Source organism: Helicoverpa armigera, chromosome 1, assembly GCF_030705265.1.
Source record: "Helicoverpa armigera isolate CAAS_96S chromosome 1, ASM3070526v1, whole genome shotgun sequence".
In the NCBI taxonomy this organism is placed as follows: Eukaryota; Metazoa; Arthropoda; class Insecta; order Lepidoptera; family Noctuidae; genus Helicoverpa; species Helicoverpa armigera.
Window position 1 is genome coordinate 6,883,382 of NC_087120.1, and position 22,909 is coordinate 6,906,290.

General features: G+C 35.8%; 2 protein-coding genes across 2 annotated transcripts; one reads left to right on the forward strand and one right to left on the reverse strand.

The window, feature by feature from the left end:
* Nucleotides 1–6,547: 6,547 nt before the first annotated feature.
* LOC110374512 (uncharacterized) lies at nt 6,548–10,314 on the forward strand. Its single transcript, XM_021332248.3, has 7 exons — nt 6,548–6,857; nt 7,167–7,331; nt 7,522–7,702; nt 7,985–8,236; nt 8,760–8,834; nt 9,327–9,442; nt 9,865–10,314. The coding sequence occupies exons 1-7, from the start codon at nt 6,690–6,692 to the stop codon at nt 10,081–10,083; spliced, it is 1,176 nt and encodes a 391-aa protein (XP_021187923.3). The 5' UTR covers nt 6,548–6,689; the 3' UTR covers nt 10,084–10,314.
* Nucleotides 10,315–12,102: 1,788 nt separating this feature from the next.
* Nucleotides 12,103–21,242, reverse strand: LOC110374519 (V-type proton ATPase 116 kDa subunit a 1). The gene is made up of 16 exons (XM_049849476.2): nt 21,118–21,242; nt 20,093–20,217; nt 19,317–19,493; nt 17,736–17,896; nt 17,319–17,511; nt 16,732–16,908; nt 16,368–16,571; nt 16,131–16,281; nt 15,882–16,043; nt 15,284–15,492; nt 15,066–15,175; nt 14,599–14,723; nt 14,228–14,466; nt 13,478–13,679; nt 12,983–13,157; nt 12,103–12,632 (listed from the first exon to the last, which is right to left on the reverse strand). Exons 2-16 carry the CDS (start codon nt 20,207–20,209, stop codon nt 12,503–12,505), a joined length of 2,532 nt encoding a protein of 843 aa, XP_049705433.1. The 5' UTR covers nt 20,210–20,217; nt 21,118–21,242; the 3' UTR covers nt 12,103–12,502.
* Nucleotides 21,243–22,909: the final 1,667 nt, after the last annotated feature.

Consider the following 22,909-nt stretch of genomic DNA (forward strand, 5'->3'; position numbering starts at 1 on the left):
TTAATGTGAATTAAAGAAATTAAGTGGTTGCTATCAAAGTCGTGGTGGCCTAGTGGGTAAAGGACCAACCTCAAGTATGAGGGCGCGGGGTCGATCCCAGGTCAGGCAAGTACCAATGCAACTTTTCTAAGTTTGTATGTACTTTCTAAGTATATCTTAGACACCATTGACTGTGTTTCGGATGGCACGTTAAACTGTAGGTCCCGGCTGTCAGTGAACATCCTTGGCAGTCGTTACGGGTAGTCAGAAGCCAGAAAGTCTGACACCAGTCTAACCAAGGGGTATCGGGTTGCCCGGGTTACTGGGTTGAGGAGGTCAGATAGGCAGTCGCTTCTTGTAAAGCACTGGTACTCAGCTGAATCCGGTTAGACTGGAAGCCGACCCCAACGTGATTGGGAAAAGGCTCGGAGGATGAAGTGGTTGCTATCATTTAAAGGTGTATCCAGACATATATGGTATGAGCCACGAATGGCGCACAACAAACGCCTCGGCTTGAGGCGTGCGTGTCGAAAAATTTACTAATACATGCTCGAGCCACCGTTCTCAGCGCAATCTTCGAAAAGTCTGGTTACGGCTTAAAATACTATTTTAATTTTATCCGCAGAGAATTTCATGTTTTGATATCGCGCCCGTTGCCGTATAGATATTCGGAAATGAATTAAGAATAATATATATTTTTTAATCACTATCGATACGATATTTATTATGATTTAAAATACATATAGTGTAAGACGTGAGGATTATGGAGTCATAACATTTTCCATGACAAAAACCTACCTTTCAGTCTGTTCCTTCTGACGCCGCGTAATAAATGAATAAAAAGAACTTCCAGGGGTCTTTCTTTGTAAATAAGTAATTATACTGCAAGGTACCTAAGCTAATTTTAACAACAATGATTTTTACATATTTGTTTTTAAATATTATGCATCTTTGAACTGTACATAAAAAATACACAAAGAAATATTACACGAATGTTTGCAATACTCTACGGTTGCAACTCTCTACCAAAACTTTGATTGAAACTAGAATGAAGCGTACAATAATTTTAGATTAAACTTTGGCGCATTGCTTTCCTTGAAATTAACTGTTGTTCTAAGTACTAACTTATTTACAAATTCTCTGCATATCTTGTTTGTTAAGAATGTATAATTTTTTTTTGTAATTCTTTTTGAGCGGTAATGTGACGATATCAATTGCATTTGTAAAAATATTGACTATAGATTTATCTCGTACCGCTACAAGTGATAACCCATCCAATAACTCTTCCAAATATTACTACAGATAGAATAAAAGGATAGGCAAATAAAAACATTTTAAGCCAATGAAAAAAAATTGCAATAAATAAACCGATCTTCCCTGCAACATTAAATGGGTTCTGTAATCAATAAATACAATCCCAGAACAAAGTGTTATTGGCGCAAACATTATTTACACAGCACAGTACTGCTGCTAATACATTTGTGAATTAATTAACAAACTGAAATATATTTCGATAGTCTACCGTAAAATGAAACGATCTGAGTGTATGCATCCATTAGCTCGTGGAACAGCGACAGGAAATTAAACTCCTGCACTTATTTGTACTAAATGTTTATTTATTACAGTTTTGTGAAAATATTTTATCGCGCCAAATATTGGTATAAAAATATCTATTAAGTACTTTTTTTTCTGTTTCATAGAAAACACTTACCTATTTCAGACTTGTTTGTTTATTTGTGTCGGGTATCTAAGGCACACGAAGCGTCGTCGTCACAAAATACATAGATACAGAAGTCAATCTCATGTATGTACTTCACTTTTCATGCCTAAACTTGGCGGTCGCGCTAGGGTTGTCAACTTTTTTATGCGCATAAAACTAACGTGGTAGTGGTACTCGTATCTAATTATTTGATTTATTGTTGAGAATAAAATACGAAAAATGAAATATAAACCAATAATAATACAATATTTAATGTGGCATACAAGAGGTAAATAAACACTTTCAGCGGAAATTCGTTTGAACGAGATACCGAACTTTATACCATAAAACACTATGTAAAACAAAGTACCTCTTTACTTGGGAATTTTATTTTTTTGTATGTAGTGGGTTGGTACAGTCCCTGATCTAAGCTTGCTTCTACCTACAGAAACCTTGATGTGCGAGTCTGACTCGCACTTGACCGGTCTTATTTCGTCTACCTTACAACATACTCTCGCCATGATCACAAAAATTATCAACTCCTACTAGTAATAATCTTTGAGGGTAGGTAGGCAGGTTCGCCTGGGTCGACACTAGCAAAACTTATTACGGCATTGAGCCAGAGGCCGCTGGGGCGCTTACCTACCCACCTAATTGTACCTACTGCGTTTATTAAACGAACCATCGAAATATGAGAAAATAAGTGGGTACATACTATAGGTACTTACCTCTCTGAATCAACCGGCAGGCTAAAAAACGACAGTTCACTGTTTATTGTTGTATTAAAACAACCGTCCACTGAACAATTATAATACGACTTTTTTTTTGCTACTTTTTCTTTTGTTATTCAAATTACAGTTAGGTATCACAACACGTGCACATTTATCTACCTTGAAAACGGCAGCCGCGCTCGCACTGTTTTGAGTTGTTTTGGGACAGCGCATCTGTGAACACGCACACAGACACCTGTCTGCGTGACTCGAACGCGCTTTGTATGTAGATTGACTGCTGTACCTATGTATTTTGTGTCGTCGTCGTGTTAAGTTTCATGGTGTCGAGTAGCCTTTCTCAGAATCTTCGATAGATGACACTCTTCGGCCAAAACTCTTACTTATGGAAGGTAGGAAGGTCACGAATTGAGAGGTTGGTTCTCGCGCCATGAACTACTCGAAGATCGTATTGTATCGCGACTCCAACTTCTCCACCCTCAAGGTCCAGTTGATCTTGGACCGGACATATAATCATCGGCACGAATCTTGAGCGCTGACCTTCACCTGCGCAGAAGTAATTTATTGGGTCTCTTTTGTGGTATGAAGTGAGGCGCGGGGCGGGGTAAAGCGGTGATTGGCCCGCAGCGCATCGCGTCATGGCCATCACTCGGGGTTGGTTCTTTGTTAATAAATCACTTCTGCGCAGATGAAGGTCAGTAAGCGCTCAAGACTCGTGCCGATATCTATACTGATGTAGACTTATACCTTCACCACGACACCACACATCTTATAAAACTTTGTATCATCAACTTCAAAATCATTCTACGGAACTGTGAAATAAGAAAGATTTATGTAATTTGCACAAACCAAAATAATGCCTTTACTACTACAGCCATTTTAAATAGCTTCAAAACACTAATTTGTTTCAACAAAACATTATCAATTTCGACTGAATAATAATATTAAACATACCACAGCGTAACAGCAAAACTAATAATTGACGATCACCAATTATCTATAATTGATGAATTACTAAAAGCCTAAAATTAATATTTGCCTACTCACATACTGTTTGGTAACATTTTACGTTTACCTAATTAACTAATTAGTTAGTCAAGATCTAAAATAACATTCTGTATCATTATTATAATTTGGTACAGCAATTTAAAATAATGCTGCTTTCATTCAAAATCGGTTTGAAGGGGAAAATAGTTTAAAAAAACTAAAAAACACGCTTTTTTATAGAAAAACGAACTAAAAAATAGAAAATAAATATTAATGAATTTAAATTAAGAAAACAGTGTTAAAAATTTCATTGAATATAAATTAATAATAGTGTGAATACAAAAAAAAAAAATATTTAAAAAAAAGCGTGGGGTGCATGGTGTCAATAGTTATAAATATTTTATTGACAGATATGAGTACAGTGATTTTCATTTCGATAATATCTTAAAAAGCACCCCACGCTTTTTTTAAATATTTTTTTTTTTTGTATTCACACTATTATTAATTTATATTCAATGAAATTTTTAACACTGTTTTCTTAATTTAAATTCATTAATATTTATTTTCTATTTTTTAGTTCGTTTTTCTATAAAAAAGCGTGTTTTTTAGTTTTTTTAAACTATTGTTTATTTTCTACTTTTTAGTTGGTTTTAAAACTATTATTTGTTTTGTAGAATTAAAATTCTCTTTAGTATACAAAAATTTGTCAATATTAGAGAAAACGGCTAAAGATAATTATTGGAAATAAAAATTAACATCGAGTCCTGCCTTATCGACTGTAGAGAAAAATTCTAGAAAATTTTAATTAATTTTCTTACCTTATCGACTATACCTAGATAAAAATTATATAAATTAACAAAAATCATATTTTGCATATTGAAAAGCCGAGAAGTCGGTGTCTAATGGATGTTACTAAGTTAATTTTGCCACCGACTTCTAGGCCGATGCACCTAAAATTAGTTTTCTTTTTTGCTTTTTAGTGTTTTGGGAAGTCGGTTCAATTTTTTTGTAAAAAGTTTAAAGTTTATTTATTCTTTTCAGTGATACGAATAGTTGTCACTATCCATACAAGTGGGAAGTTCTCATCAATACAAAGAATATAAGTCCAAACGAGGTATTTTACATATTCAGTTGTCGAGTTCCCTCGACTTTCTCTGGTCTCCATCATCAGGTCAGCTCCAAACCTTCACTGTTGCATAGGTCTTGTCAATACGAATAATTTAAGCCCAAACACGAGGTAGTTTACATATTCAGTTGTCGAGTTCCCTCGACTTTCTCTGGTCTCCATCATCAGGTCAGCTCCAAACCTTCACTGTTGCAAAGGTCTTGTCAATACAAATAATTTAAGCTCAAACACGAGGTAGTTTACATATTCAGTTGTCGAGTTCCCTCAACCCTCTCTGGTCTCCATCATCAGGTCAGCTCCAAATCTTCACAGTTGAATAGTGCTTTTAGGCGTACACCTGAGTGTCAAGTTGTTACCCTATGTATGCCTACAACTTTTGAAGGTTGCCCTTGATTTCTCAGGGTTTCCATCATCAGATCCTGACCTGATGACTATGGGACCAACTGGCAGCTATTCCGAGTCGAACAAAAAAAGAATCACGTAAATCGGTTTATAAACCTCGGAGTAATCGATGTGTATGTGTAACCTCCTCCTTTTTGGGAAGTCGGTTAAAAATGGAATAATTTTATCAAATTAGTGTATTGTCATCGGTCCTCAATAAATCTACAAAGTTTGAACGAAATCTGGCCGTTTAAAGTGGGTCAAAATCGCGCCCAAAGAAGTCGGTTACAAACCTACAAACATACAAACATACAGGTGAAGCTAATAAAAAGCGTGTAAAAATCGTATTATTGATAATAATTTTAAACAAAATAATTATGTGGTCATAGTTCTCATTTCGTATAAACTCAATACAAATTGCATGTACAAAGTAACAGTTTTTGACACTTCATTAAAAGTATCGAATTTGACTAGTGGCAAAATACCCTAACATGTAATTTCAGAACGGTAACAACTAATTTAAACGAACGAACGCTCGAAAAGTTTAAACTTATTACTAGAACGTTCCAAAACGTATAGATGCAATATTTGCTCTAGTTGGCCATGGCTAAATTGTGGAACACTTATATTATTTTTTATAATTAGTATTGGGGTGAATAGCAAAGTTAACATAGGGATCGTTAGGCAGGGCAATACTACATAATTGGATCAACACGGCGAGCTAAATTAGTTAGTGAAATATGCACAACATTATTAAAGGCCTGCTTTATTTGGCGCGCTATTATTACTATTCTTAATTATTCATAATGGTTCTGAGAAGGGGACTCGGTTAAAGGGAGTGGTATCAGTGTTTTTTATCTATTGTGTTCAAGATTATTAGATAGATAGGAATTTTAAAAATGTTTTATGTCATCAGAGTTTTATTAAATATTTTATTGGCTTATATAATTATCTTCTTCCTTTATTAGCTAGTCCTTACAAAGAAAGACATTCCCATATCGTACTTTCAGCATGCACTGTTCCCGTAGAAAGAACATTCTTTAACTAATACAATAAAATTCTAAAATTAAAATTCCCACAACAATTTTCTTTATTTCCAGTTACTACTAACAACATGATTTATTACAGTTTATTGAAACCTGACGCTAGCTTAGCAAACATATGTAGAACACAGATGTATTAATATTTGATGTTCAGTTTCTAGAACGTGTATTCTAATCCTCACTGAGTTCCAGGAAAGGATCTAACGTGTCTCATCTAGCAATAAGCTGCACTAAGACCTTATCAGGTAAATTACGTATTAACAGCAATATTACCAATTCGGAGATACGATGTTAATGAATATATTTCCTATTATATACTAGCTTTGGAAATGTGGTTTTCAATATGTTTGATTTTAGCACATCAGTCTTTGTGAGAGTAAGGAGAAGTGAAAGCGTGGATTACTTACCTATATCGAAAGATATGTGTGTCAAATTTGCAATGCAAAGGCGTTATCATCGCCCGAATATTCCTCTAAATTTTTAAACGACTTCGGGAGCAAATAAAGTACCTAATCGGTTAAAAATGTTTTGGTTTAAACAGGCAATAAGATAAAACTTTTTTCACATGTTACCTGGCTGTACACGATAATACCTAAAACCAGAAAGCCATGACAACAAAAAAAAAATTGAGGACAAAAATCCAAAATCAATGTCAAATGAATTTTTAACACATATTTCATAATCCAAACGATTACTTGACTATATTTTTATTTCTTTAGTGAGAAGTTAGTTATAATCAATTCACCATGCCTGTAATGAAGCGTATGAAGGGGTTGCCCAAGGATCTCTTGGCTGCCGAAGGTCTCATGTACCATGACTGGTATGCCATTACTCCGTGCCAGAGAGCTTGTACTACCAGGTTCGGAATTGCCATACAACGAGAACAGGAGTCGTATGTGAGCAAACACCCTGAGGTAGGATAAAAATATTTGTAATATGGTTACTGACTGTGAAAAAGAAATATTTAGCTATAGGTACATATAATAACTGTTTGTCGGTCTATTCCTCTATATTTGTTGTAACAGTAACAGTAGTCATACTACAGTAGTAGCGGGGTCGGTATGTGGTTATCGTAGATCTAAGGTGAAACCTCGGGAAACAGCTAGTTAAAGTACACATTTAAAAGCAAATCATTTTTATTAAATCTTAATTCAATCAATTTTAACTGAAAAAAATATTTATTGATTGGGTTTAGCAAAACACCTTTAATTAACTAATTTCAGATTTTAGCTCTATTGAAGATATTCATAGCGAAAATGACTCAACGGGGAAAACGCAAGGATTTCGAGAGAGAAGCTGCCGAGAATTTCACCAGACCTTGGGCTGAGCTGGACGAGGAAATCAGAACTTTTCTGGAATCACCAGAGGATGGGCCTTATGTTAATATGGTAGGAATTCGTAGTTTTATGGTTGAGAAAATAAGTACTGTTAATTTAGAAAATAAAAAAGTGGCAATTTTCGACAGAGAGAAGTAAGCAACCTTTTTAGGATGTAATTTACTTAATGCAACTCAGATATTTTATATCACTTGCGCTACTAAACTTACGAACATTGCAAATCGAAACTCGTTTTTTATAGGATGATAGAGAATTCTACGAATTCGACGACGAAGACTTTCAGAAAGACTTGAAGAAGATCTACGAGAAATACTACCCCCCAGAGCCCTGGTCCCTTACGTCTCCTGAGAAGAGCCGCTCCAATACTCTGTCCTCTTCATTCATCTCCATACAAACTTCTGAGTTAACTCTGCCAACTCCTGGTAAATCTTATTACTTTCATTAGTATTGCTATAAGTTAACAAGTGTAAAAGTAGTTAATCGTATGTATTAGTGGTATAGCAATAGTATGAACCAAATTTAGCTTATGCGGACTACGAGAATCTGTTTTTTGGGTTATAAGAATCTTACAAAAATTCAAAACTTATATGTTTCAGCTTTATTCATTAAAGTTTAAGTTATATACGTAATTTAATTGTATTTTCGTGTTTAGATATTTTATTAAATAAATCCTGCAACAACATACATACAACATTTTTCAACAGAACCTATACCGACTCCTGAGCCAACAATCTCGGAGGTGTTCTACACACTGATATCGAACACCGTCGATAAAGTCATCTACGTACAAATTGATGAAAACGCTCTTCTCTACGATACGGCGTACGTGGAACTCATGAGGGCTGTCGAAGAAGCAATGGAGATCCCCGTCCGGGAAATACGCGCTGATATAGCAGCCCTGTTCAATAGTGCTTACCACATGTTCGAAATTGATATCATGGAGAAGGAGAGATTTGGTAATACCCTTATTCTTTTAGATCTTGAGACTCTGTAAGGTCTTGCAAGCAGAAAAAAATGTTAAGGGACTTACCTCTTGTACCGAAGTACAAATGATTATATAGTTTATAACGCTTTTAACGGCTGAATTGAACCTGATCTAGTTATTCTCTAAAATACCCTGTTGGAAACTAAACTTAAAATTGAAACATTTGTCTCATCACGGTTAACACTGATAGAAACACATAAAAATCTGGTATAATTTAAAACATCCATGTTTTCGTTACATTGTGTTAATTGATGGAGGCTTTTGATAAACACGAAATTATTTCACAACGAATGCTATCAGAATGTTTTGGTATGGCGGTGCATTATTCCATCCATTAATTAATGTACATTAATGTGCAGGTATTCATCAGCTACCCGTAGAAGCGTGTCCTTTATAAAGCCTTTTACAAAATAGTGCTCCGAATGTCCCACAAATTTTGGTTAATGGAAAACCAACTATGCCAAACAACTATAATAATCAATTTATGTTCACAGCTGCTGAAATCGCATGGGAAAAACGAATGAGGAAGAAATTGAAAAAGACATTAAGGCGTCAAAAGAACTTTAAAGGTTTCATAACATCTATACTTTTTGCAGCTGTTATGCTATTTTTGCGGTTTGTCTCTGAATCTTTGACGACGTACTATGTCAAAGTCAGTTCATAATTTTCGAAATAAACGCGTCAACGAAAGGAACAAAATTTTTTGTAGGTTTTTGCCAAGTGAATGTTTAGATTAAACAATTTACCAAATAATATTAAATCTCGTGTCATCAGAATAATTAAAAGACGCGGCGTCCTGATCTTTAGGCTCTTCGCATCACTACTTTCTATGTTTAATTTGAGTTAGGAAAACTCAAAGAGTGCCCGATCAACAAGGTATTTTTGTTTGCTTGGTTATTATTAATTTATATTTTTCATGTACCTATCACCCTACTGTTAGCGAAAACCACATTAAATCTGTTCTTAACTTAGTTTTCCTGCAACTTTATCTCCCGTAAGTACCCCGCTCTCCTGATTATGAGCAAAACCGATTTCTAAACAAGACATTACTATATTATTAGGATATGAAACGCCGCCTACACCGAAGAGTGAAATTTCATCACACGAGAGCTATAAGAGGCCTCTCCCGCGGCTATGCGAGTGCCATCCATTGGCCAAGTACAATCGATATGGAAAGGTAAAGACATAGCATTAGATTGCAGCCGAAAACACGGTTTTTTTTTAATAAGTCTTATATAGCCTTAGACCTTAGCCTACCTAGCATCATTTTTATCTACCTGAAAAAAGTCAGTACCGTGCTAAAATCACTTAGCAGGCTTGTAGACAATGTCTGAAGTTAATAATATATTACGGAGGCAGTGTAAATACGAATTTAATAAGGGATAGAAAAATACTAAAAAGAGTTCTAGAGTTACACTGCCATCCATACCATGTGTATGTTGTATAGTATTGTCAATAATCCTAGTATTTATTTAAAAACAGCAAAGTCACATTTTTGTATTACTGAACAACTTTGCAACTTGTAGACCACATTTCGTCATACTGCACAACTTCGAAAGCTATAGAATTGCGTAAAATGTATGACAATCTCCTTTCTAGGACCGCTTCGGCATCTACTTACCGCGCCAAGAAGAATTCAGCAAATCTAATATAACTACCACTCCGGCTTGTTCAGCTACAGGAACAGGGGAAGGGAATGAAGAGAAAGTTGATGCCAGATCTGTTACCAGTAAAAAATCTACACAAACTTCGAAAAGTGGTACCTCTTCGAGGCGGGGAAGGGCTGCTCCAACTGAATCAGATGGAGAGACTGAGTAAATCTTTCCTATAGGACAAATAATAAGGTCCAGTTGCACCTTTACAATATAATTCAAAATTCCAATTTTTTTAAGCAAGTTTGGCTCTAGCAGTGTTTAGTAAGGTGCAATGTGACCACAAAATTTTACTGCTAATATAAAAACTGAAACACCTATCTTTATAACAAGCATGTTTTAACTATTTATTTTTAATTACATAATTACTGACAATAATAAATTCTATTAATTTCTATTTGCATGTTCTAAAACCCTTTTCGTGTTCATCACTAATGAGCGGCTTCACTTATTTCTATAAAATCATCATCATCCTCCAGCCCTTATCCCAATTTTATTTTACATATGTATTTCTATAAAACTAGATTTCTATAATGTTGCATTACATTTTCACTGTTTCTGGAACTTATTAAAGACATGCAGATCCATTACCCGTAATTCCAAAAATTACCTCCCATCCGAAATTTTCAATGATTAAAAAACCGGACCGTCCTTTTTATACCAGAATTTTCCGAGCATTGAAATATTAAAAGCAGCAATATTTCCAGACGACACTGAATTATCTTTTGCAATTATTAAAACAGAAGAAACAAAAGCTTTTACTTACGCTACGGATATATATTTTGCTAAAATTAATTGTATTCAGTTGTTCCAATTCTGTAGGTAGGCGTCAATTAGAAATGTGATTTGTTGATGTATATTATGTCTATATAGTATATAGGTAACTATAGATAGTTCAACTCAGATTTGCGCGCGGCCCTATGTGTGCGTCGGCTTGTAAATATACAACTTTCATTCGTGTGACAGTGACGTCGTCCGAGCATGACGTGTTCTTATCACTTTTTCTTATGGGTACAGTCGTTTACGAAAATACTAGTTATTCGCGGAGAAATTATTAAGGAGCCAGATAAAGCGTTTCAAAAAATAAAACGACATTCAAAGCTTTTTATTATTAAATATAGTTTTTCATTATTTTTTCATACGTCTTTTCAAATTGACATTGACAGTATCTAAGAATTGAATACTCCTTAAGTACATATTTTCTAGCTCGGGGTACGGGGACAATAAATAAAAGTGTGGACTAAGAATGTAAAAAGAGGTATAATCTAGTATAATAATGTAAACAAAATGTGTGGGGAATTTTAAAAAGTTATATTGCTTCGCATGATGTCGACCAAAATAACAAAATAATGAAACTCATAAATGAACGTTTAAGTCAAATTGATGAAGGGATGTGGCGTAATACTTGTCGACATGTAGAAAAGAAAAAAGAAGAATACTATAGACATTTTGACATTGGAGTCAGAATTTATAATTATCCTTGGAGAGTAGCGAATCCGAAAATTCATCATTTGATTTTTCAAATAGCGATTCATAATCATTATAAACAAATAAACATTAAATTACGTAATAACTGTTTTTCTTTAAACCCCCGTATACAACCCCTAAATAACTATAATGTACCCGACTGTACCTCTTGTCACGCACACAAAGTTACTGTATATGTACAAGGGTTACCCACACATAAGGCCGCGCGCACAACTGAGTTGAACTTACTATAACTAGGTAGCTTTTGGTCGTGCTTTGAAGTAAATGTGTAAATTATTGTTCTAGTGAATTCGACTATATTTTTTTATTACGTTAGCACCATCGAAAACTAAAATTAAATCAATTTACTCCAAACTATTTAAAAACGTGTGGGTCTAGCAACACGCGCTTTTACCAAAGCAAAATACCGCGTGCTCTTGTCACTTGCTTGCTTCAGCTACATGCACCGTGTAGACGCATTGCCATAGCTTGCCTTCTATCAAATGAGCACTGGACCTTTCACACGTCAAAATCATAAATTCTCAATCATATAATCAAATTGAGTGGACGTAAAAAACCAGCAAGAACCAATCAAAGAACCTAGACAATTTTTTTTTATCTATAGGTAGTATGGAACTGACAGATTAAAAAAACACGACGGCTTAAAAATAAAAACCATAATATTTATTGTTTAAAATTAACAAGACAGTAAAATTAAGAATATAATAATATTAACTATAAAGTTATCGTTATCGTAATAAAATCATTAAAGCATTTAACATTATAAAAAAAGCAATCTTGGGAACAAATATATAGTTATACTAAGGCTACGTTCAGATGACAAGCGCACAACGCGCGTTTACAACTACATAGATTTTATAATGCCTAACGCGCGTAAGTATGTGTACAGCCTGAATAAAATGTATGTCGTTGTAAACGCCCGTTGTGCGCTTGACATCTGAAAGTAGCCTAATACAACAAACAGATTTTCGACACCCTGCGATCGATTTTGATGAAACAAGCGAACCGGTATCGAAGTATTGCCAACTTAGTTAATGCGTAGGAAAAAATCAATATAGGAATGTATTGTTGAAGCCAAATTCTTAGATAAATATATATTAATCTGGCGAAAGAAGCTTCCTGCATCCAGGCTCCGGCTTGTCGATCTCAGCAGTTAATATAACTTTGAAGGAAAATGGACGAAATGGCCAACCGCCACCGATGTAGAACTTGCTCATAAACTCCACCCTGAAAAGTATTAAGTAATGAATGCCCTGTATTAAGTATCGTTAACACTCACAAATCTAAATCTCCTCCGGTCATGTTGTATTGCCGTCAAATTCGATTATGAGAGTTCAGTAATAGGGAGTGCACCTATATCTACTCAAATGTTTGTGTACTGTAATATATCCTGTGTTGCTAGCTGATCACCGTATATGAGAACAACCGCCGTGGCTGATATCAGCTTTGGACGCCATTAATATTTCATGGCTTAGGTATGCATCTAATATAATTCAATTCAAACATTTCCAAACCATCATTTCTGGTAACATACGTCATACATAACTGTTTTACATTTAACAATGTCAGGTTCTCACCAGTGCAGTCGTAAGCAGTGTAAGAATGCTGAGAGTCCCTCCATCACCACCAGAATAGAGACGGTGAATAGGGCCCACAATGCGAATATGAACACCAACTTTATGGAGCCAATAGCACTGTGGTCCTGCAATGCCAGTTTTGATAATACCATACCCCATAACATTTCAGACAGTTCTGAAAAAGAATTTAAACTGCATTATTTTAAACTTACTGTAAATGCAAAGATATGAACTGTGTGCTTGAACCTTGACCATGGCTTTTCTTGCGTGCTTATCGAAAAATAGTAGTATACACTGTCAAAAACGCAGCTTTCAACTAGGTTGAGAAAGTCAGACAGGCATTGCATGTTAAAAGATACTGGAAACCGACAACCTTTATAGGGAAAGGTTAGAAATTCTATTAGAAGATTTAGACAAGTGTCACCCCACCAGGCATAGTTCATTAGTGCACTTATGGCCAGCCATTATTTCATCTTGGAATAAAATGTTACTTACGTGCATGCGCAAGAGACAGGGCCCAAAGTCTCAGATAAGAAGCAGTGTGTGATATGGTACTCAGCACAAACTCTATGGTATGAACTCCTTGATGTATCATCAGCTCTCCAACTGAAGTTGAGTATTTCTCCACTTCTGCTTCCAAATGCTCTTCGATTTTTTTGTCAACGCGCGCACTATTTCTGTAGGCTCTGAGATTTAGCTGCAATGTTCATTAAGAATGATGAGGTCTTACTCGTTGCCCTAAAAATAAGTTTTGTAAACTGGCTGCGACTGCAACTTTCAACCGCACACGCCGCGACTGCATTACATCGGTCGCAACTGCACTACTGGTTTGTATGTATTTATATGAAACCATTTTTGATCAAAGCGGCAGCAGCAACTAGTCGCTCTCAACTATCAACCGATTTCATGCAGTCGGTGCAAGTGCGGTCTAGCAAGCTAGCTTTCATGACGCACCAGGGAGGGATATGTAGCAACGTGGTGATTCGACATAATGTAAGATGTATGCTTCCCGGAACGTGCGTCAACACAACAACTTAGCCCTCAACTACATACAATGATTACTTGACACAAAGGCGAAACGGACATAGGACAATTATTTTATAATATTCATAATATTTAGAGACGCGGTCAAAAATATTTTGTTTGATATAAGATACGTCTGTCATCTCATTTTACTCGACCAAATTGCTTAGACGAAACTTCTTTTTTATTCAACTATAGCGCTTTTATAGAGAAAATATTTACCTTGGCTGCTTCCCTTTTCCTCTTGTTCTTTCGTATCTTATAAATTGGTGTTCCAAGAAGCAGAATAGGTACACAAACCAGAGCAGTAAATACTAAAGTCATTTGAACTGTTCTTTGGTTATCAAACATGTATGCTTCCTTGCAACCTTCCGTAGACGGCTTAGATTCAGTCATCAGAACCATGTCTATGAATAAAATTAAGATCTGTGGAGCACAACTGGTGTTCCTTTCTTGGTCAGCTGTAGAAAGTATACATTTACAAACATCAGTTTTAATGCTCAGTATACATGATAAGTTACGGAACATTTTATTAATTTCATTGAAGACAAGTTTATAAACATACTCAGTATGAAAGACATTTTATTACCCACCTGATTTAGCTGTATACAAAAACCATTTAATGTAAATTAGAAGCACCAACCAGAGAAATAACAGTGTCAAAAACAGAATCTCGGGAATGAATTGCAAGAATATGGAATAGGTTCGCCTGAAATAACTGAAAAAAAAAAATGTTAGAGGAAATTAGGAATAATGATCCACGTGAGATCAGCATAAATAATATACTTGCAATAAAATAAAATTGAATGTGGGCTGATTTCTAACCACGGTGCGCCAAATTCAGTCAACTGCATAGACGCGGTAAGCAGAGCACAAACGTATGCGCAAAAACACGTGCAAGGAAAGAATAGGCGCAGGATGTACAAATTAACAATCATAAAGTTCCAGAATCCAAGCTGTTTGCAAGTTTCTTTTGTCCATCAAGCGGTCCACCCGGTAGTCGAACCCAGCACCCCAACATAGCTTTTACTTTTAGACCAGAGCAGAGAGCAAATCTTACCGATAGTTGAAAAAGCTAAGGCTGATACCAAATATCATATGAATTATCCCAACAATAATCGACAGTTTCATTTTAGTTGAATTTTCAAACATGATCTTATTTTTCGCCAACTGTAACAGAACAAAGTGTATGATTGGCAGTCATATGTTGATTTTCCACGCAAATCCTTGTTAGATTCGAGACAAAAAGTCATATAAAACGTGTAAAGTTCTATTTACCGTCCAAATCGGGTCTTTTCCAAACATATACGGTCGGCCTGTTTCAAAAGACGGATTCAAATCAAAATATTCATCTTTTGCCAAATCTTCAACAGAATGAATATTAAGCCAATAAGAACTGGTTAAACAAAAAGCTTTTGAGAATAGATCGTTGTAGACAAATCCAGTGAACATGCTGGATAATCCCATCATTAGTATTACGTAGCGACCTGAAATGACGAAAAAGTAATTCAGAACTGTGACACAAAAGTCAAATTAATTCTGGCTTGGGAAACAGATCTTTCCTGCAAAACCAGTAGTCTAGTAGCGCGAGTCTTTACCTATGGCAGGAAGTTATGCGAAAGGAAATCATCAGATATTGAAGTTTCTATTTACATATTAATCGCCAAGTTCGACTACCGAAAAACATAATATTTTCTTTTGTTCCTTCCTAAAGGTGACAAGGTTTAACGCAACTCAAATCACCTCTAATGGAATGCCGTCAACCAATTACATTGATTTTCTACCTGGGCTCTCCTCGTTTGCCAACAAGCTATTTCCACTAAGTACACTAGAAATGTGTCCAGTTACACCACTAAGATTGTAATAAAAATCATACCTCCGAAAAATATATTCCAAATTTCATTAGTAGACCTCTGACTTATGAACAGCTTTTCGTTTTTGCACATCCAGGAGCCAAATCCTACTAATATTAGTCCGTGGCCCATATCACCGAACATCATTGAGAACAGAAATGGGAATGTAATGAGAGTGTGAAGACCTGTTGATATGCAAAAATAAATATATTAAAATAAATGTAGCAATGGGAATAGAACATCATTATTATACAAAATGATTTAATTCCCACCTGGATTCAGTTCTCTATAAGTGGAGTCACCATAAGCGTTGATAAGATTTTGAAAACCTCTAGTAAACTTGTTAGTCCGATGGTAAGTAGGAGGCATTTGCGTTGTCTCAATCTTTGACGCGAATGAAGGCACACTGGATTGGAAAGATTCCTGAAAACACCACAAGAAATAATGGCCAAGGCAGTTCACCCATATAGAAATGTAAGTGCATTATGAGGATTTTAAAATATACGCACGGAACAAGAGTGTAAAACAGTATTGACTGCGTCTAAGTCAGAGTTTGGTATCCAAGCTTCCCCGATCAGGCACTTTTCGTACCGAAACATATTCATTGCATGGTATATGGCCTTCGCTTTTCTAACTTGACCCATCCAAAGTCGCCAGTTCTTACTCACAGTTCGCAAAGTCTTGCAACGATGGTACCGAGTTTTTTTTAATACCTGCAATTATATAAAAGGTATAGTAAAGGTAGTCAGATTATAATGAAATTTTAAGCATACAAACACACGCATTAGTCGCACGGTTCCACGTGTCGTTGATTAAACTGGTTGTCAATTGTTTTCATTCTAAGATTTAATTCCTCATCATCTTACATCGTACCTGATCTAAATCAGTGATTCTCGTCTGGAGTTTTTCTTGTAATTCCATTCTTTCTTGAGGCGTGTTGGGGCAAGGGAAGATGTTAACTTGGAACCCGTCACAAATTTTCTGAATGCGTTCTGTCAATGCTTCTCCCTGGCAGATTGCTAGGAACGCCACTTTCCTGATTTCTTGACGCTGTTTTAGAAGATGATTTTTAAATTAAATTATTGGTAGTTTGATCAAAGCTCGCTACTTTAACCTGACTCGCGATCTGTGTCGTAACTTGGCGTTTACTCGTGATCAACGTCGTATCACGTGGATCTCATGTTATCAACAATTGGGAAATTGTAGGGTTTATGAATTATGTATTTAAGTACCTAGATATAGTGAAAGCATATTTATAAAAAATCATTAATGCAATACTAATCGTTCAAGGCGTGGGGTTGCAGTCAGAGTTCAAGCTTGAGATTATGGAACTGTGACCTCAAAAATAAAAAGGCAAGTGGAGAGGCCAATTGAGTGGTATCGACAAAAAAACTCAAAATACAGTATGATCTATAATAATAGACTATAAAATTTAATGGAAACATGATGCCTTTACGTACGCTTTGAGGATCTATAAGTATTTTATCTTCGGATGCTTGTTTGTAGTATATGATGCCGTGAGAGATCCTCCAGAGCATCATTTCGAAAGCATAGCACTTATTGCGACGAACAGCTCCTGTGATGACGACCAGACGTCCACCGACGCCAACGCCGACGTCGCCAGCCGCGCCGGCTTTGGCAGCTGCCTTCCTGCTGTAAGAAAAAGAAAAAAAAAATATTCAGACATTGTGTTTTATATACAGAAATAATATACCATCAATGTTGTTTGGTTAATAGGGTTGTCAAAAATACAACCATTCAAATCAAGGAAGTACTGTAGCAATATGATCAATAGCGTAGGCTATATTTGTACCTATCTAGTAAATAGGTACAAATATAGTGCTTATCTTGTATAGCTGAATAAAAAAAATAGTCACCTGTTCAACATGGATTCTTTCTGTATTTCTGATTCCCCCAATAGGGGTCCTATGTAAGTCAGAACATAATAAAACTCGTTCAACTCAAAGTAGCTTTTCAATAAGTTCACTTCGTTTAGAGTCATATCTTGGATGTCTTGTTCCCATTTTTCTATCATGTTCTGTAAAAGAGAATACTGAACTCAGTGCTAGCAAGTCAGGTAAACCAAACATGTATACAAATCGATATGTCTTCGCAATTAGGGAGATATAAACAAATGACGGGTGTCAACCAGTACATCCTACCATCAGTTCTTAGCATTCTGATCATCACACGTCAAAGTTTCGACCAATTAGTAACATTTTAACTAAAGTCGACAACAGCGTATAACATACTTAAACAAAAAGTTATATAAGCTATAAAATATACATATTATTATCTATATCAAATTAATTAATTAATTGTTTTCGATAACGTTCATATAATTGATGCTGTTGGCAATTGTCAGTTTGTTGAAACGTCACTGACCATCGCAGATTGTGATATAGCACAATAATTCTACATAAGGCCATGTACTCATAACAGCGACTGCGGAAGCGAGAGCGAAAAAGGTTATTATGCAGATTTTTTGTTCTGAGCTCATGGCTAAGTAACCGCCGATCGAGCAATGCCTGGCGTGGTCGATCCATAGATGTTGACGAAACCAATTCCTCTGCGTTTCTGAAGGCGTGTTACATTGGTGGGTACTGGCTGTCATTTGAGTGACTTTGGTGGATTTACGGTAATCAGAATACGACAGAAGTGTTGTTCTGGGTAACTGGGTTGATGAGGTCAGTTAGGTAGTCACTCCATGTAAACACGGGTAGACTGGAAGCCTACCCTAATGGATAATTAGGAAGTTGTATGGGTATATTATTTGTATTTTGCGATGATAGGTACCAATGTTCAAATTGATGCATAAAAAGGTGCTTCCGGCAAAATTCTCGAATTTGTAGACATTATAAATATAATCAAATTCCTCCACTCAGTCAAATATTATTAAGTTACTACATAAGTGACGTGGCCTTACATATTTGTAGACTGTCGATCATATGCCACAATGATTGGCATCGAATTACAAAGCTCTGGTGCCCTCAGGGATCAGATATTACCTTTGATTTAATTATTACTCGGATATTCAATAGATTTATTCATTTAATTTACAATACATCTTTTTAACATGTTTGGCGGTCGTTAAGGGTAGTCAGAAGCCAGAAGTCTGACAATTTCTTACTAACTGCGGGCGACAGACTAGGGGCGTCTGTCGTCCGTCGACGATAGGTAATAGAAGGCAACACTAGGTGGGTTTTTAGCCGGTAAGAGTCCGGCACACCCCCTCCACCGACCCCAGGTGGAGGGAAGTCCATGAGTATTTTACCCCTGCCAAAAACAAAGGCTTTCAGGTCGCCAGAGTAACTGAGTTGCAGTGGTAGTCGCTCCTTCGTGTACGGTAAGAAGAGGAGCCGATGCGAACATATTTGGGAAAAGGCTAGGCGGATGATGATTTTTCTGTTCGTTCAATTGTGTCAGTAAACTTTTTAATATATTTTCTTCTACCTTACCTCAAATGTGATCATCTCATTAAGTGGTGTAGCTATAGATTCCGTCGTCTGCTCTTGTATCTCAATATTATGAAGTTTCATTTCACGTTCTATAGTTTTAAGCCTCCGCTCCATTTCGGAGTAGCGACAAACTTCTATGACGTATTGTCTTTGAAATAATTGTAAGTCTGGATGCATCTGGAATTAATGAGCCACTTGACATTACAAACTCAAAATTTAACTAGTGCTGTTCTTTCATATATCCCATAGTCAACTTCAGGTCAGTGGTAACAGTTTTATAGGAAAATCGTACTTATTACCATTGAGTTAAGGTGCATGACAGTTAACACTGATGTGCAGTCTACTGTGCACAGTCCCACCGCCAAATAATGATAAATCCAATAAAATTAAGTCTGTTACTTATATTACTTTTAGAATACTTACAAGCCTTTAATACCCATTTGTAATGACTGGAGGACATTAACATTCTACTCGACAAGTATCGGTTAGCTTTGGGTCACAAATTTAGAGTACCTAAGCGTGGCCATCGTCAGCCAGATCTAAGCGAAGGTCACGGTGACATTATTTGTCTAACTAATAAATGCTGAGGATACGTAGATTTGTCTAATTACTCTAACCTCCCCGCTCAGAGACATTTAATAATTACTTAAGTCACTCCTTAGTGACGGAATGTCATACAAATCCTTCACTAAGGAATGGCTTAAGTAACCATTAAATGTCTCTGAGTGGGGAGGTTTGTATGCTGAAGATAAAAAACTACGTTTAAAATTACTAACGTCCACGAATTGTACGCAGCCCATCTCTCCGAGTCGAGACAGGACATCGAAGGCAGCCTCCGGTTGCAAGTACATGCCACAGAGAGTCATCGGGTCACTTCTTAGCATACAACCCATTTTTCAATCTGTAAGCAAAGTGGGCATAGATATGATAAGTATAAGCGTTACGTAAAACCAACTTTTAAAAAATTAGACAGCAATAGGTATATCACTTATCACAAAAAAAATGTATCATTGTATTAATTTAATTCATTTAAGGAGTGATTAAATATATAATTATATATCTCCTTAATGAATTATTATAGCTATAAGCAGCTGAATCTGGACTCTGATCCACTACACCGACATTTTCAACCCACCCTGGAACTAATCACTTCAGCAGCTCATCATCACAATATTTTGACCTGCACAACCATTTAAGAGTACGTACGTATATTCCACGCAGTGTTTACAGTAAACACGAAATTCCCCATCATCAGGCTACATCGTTAAATGAGTTAATTCACGCTTACGTGATCTGCTCGCTTGTGGGAGCACGATGAACGTACCAATATAGGTAACGCAATTTTGGTGAACGTAGCCACTTTTTAGTCGTGTATATGGCACGTTTAGTTAGCCAATAAGGTCCCTATTACGAAGGTAATCGAACATAGATATTGTCTTACATTATTTACAGATTATTTATACATATTATAGCTTTCTAGATTTAAGTCATATTGTGGTAGGTACTGGTAAAGAACTTTTTGGTGTATTATAGTAATTTTATAGTATCTTTTCATATATGGATCTGTTGCACTTGAACGAAAAGGTTGGAACTCGAAATAAATATAGTACCTACTTTTAAAATTAGTGAGAAACAGATCAAAACATGTTAGAATGATATCTCAGTAGGTAGGTACGTCTAAACTCTAATTTCTTTTGTAAAACTGTCTCGTTTTGTTTGGATACGAACGATGCGGTTCTAATAAAAACGTATTCTAATGGTTCTTACCTACTAAAAAACGTATCAAATTATTACTTTTTACCTTTTATAAAGTCTTGCTCCAAATATGATTTCAGTTAAAATCCTTTAATTTGTAAATCAATACAATAATATTTCAATCAATCATAATCAGACAGACAGAACGCTAAAACTGTTTTCAACTTTGACATTACAAATTGAAATCTTCTTCCGTTCTCATGATTTTGAATTGTCACAAAGAGTTTTAAAAGGAAAAGTTTTGATTCGATAAGTTAACTGTTTTAATAGTTTGCTGATAACATTTCTAATAATGATTATCTGAAGCGGAGTTTTACATTAAAAATTATTTTTATCAAACCAGATGTGCATCTTTTGTTTGTGTTTGTGTGAATCACTCATTAATTTTAAGGAAGATAGTTATAAAATACTTCCACACGCTTATTTAGTCTTAGACACATGTCATTCTATTCAATTAGTCTTGGTTTTTACAGAGCAGACACGGTTTATTTAAACACTGCCTCAGGCAAAACTAATAGACTCACAATACATTTTGGTAATTCTATCACAGGCACTTCTTAATTCAGCACCTAAATTCTATACCTATTCGAAATTCAACACCAACGTTTTAGGCAGACAAAAATTGGCACCTACCCTAGACAATATCTACAATTCTACATGTTTACATACAAAAAAAAGTATTTATTACCGTGTACATCGTCGGGCTACAAATCAACGGGCCCCAGCTCAATCGATTACTTTCTACCTTGCTCCTTCTTCTGTTATTCTTCGATTCCCTTGAGAGTGGCAGGCAGTGGAATAATTTACTGTTTCCGAACTAAGTTTTGAGGTGGGCTCGCAATACTCTAGGGTCAGCGTGCCTATTTTCTCGTCGTATATTACAGTCAATTGCAAACATTACTTTGAATAGAAAAGTGAATATGTACAGGTACACAATGGAAGGGGAGGCGGGTTTTTAAATCAATCCGTTTTGTTGTGGAGGGTGCTAGTGAAATACAATCAGGCGCATTATCGAATCTTTAATAGATTGTCGTTTTTTAAGGATTGAGATTTGATACCAGTACTCATTTGGATTTACTTAAGCGAAAATTTTTGAAGAACAGCTACCGTACTATGCCGTATGAAAATGATGTTAATTTTCTTCTACGTTTAACATAACCATTAGTGATAAAAACTAAGAGCGGGGTGTTGATTTCATTAAAAATGTTTGATCCAATAAAAATAGCACAAGAAAGGCGAACACTCCATGAATATTCGTTTTGCATTATTTGTGAATTTCCAATTGCTTATTAGTATGACGGCGGGAGTTCTTTCATCGGACCTCCCGTAGAAAAATATTATTACGGCGGCGAAGCATTGCAAGACAAGATCAGACAATTAAATCTGTGAACAATACGATGGTTGCTATTGTACTTAGTAACCCATCCTTCATTTTATTGCACTTTTCAATTCGTGCTTTTTCTATAGATAGAACATCTTCGTATACCTACCTACCTATTCAAGCTATTGTCAGTCAAGTATACCTACCACTGTTATCGGTAATTTTTTCAACTTTAATCCTGAAAACGGGGAACTTATTATTTGTAGCGATAGAAAATATAATAATCAGGTACTACCTATTATCTTTTTTTTGTATCTGTGACGAAAGTAAAACACACAGATTTATCTTCCAAAATTAAAAAGACTTAAATAAGGTATGATTGCTGTGTACGGACTCAACAATAACACCTAATTTCGCTTTCCGTAGTCAGTAAATTCAAATGAACACCATTTTGATCCGCGCGGATTGCATAGTTATTCCGTGCACGCTCGGTGCAATTAAAACGCATAGAGAGATA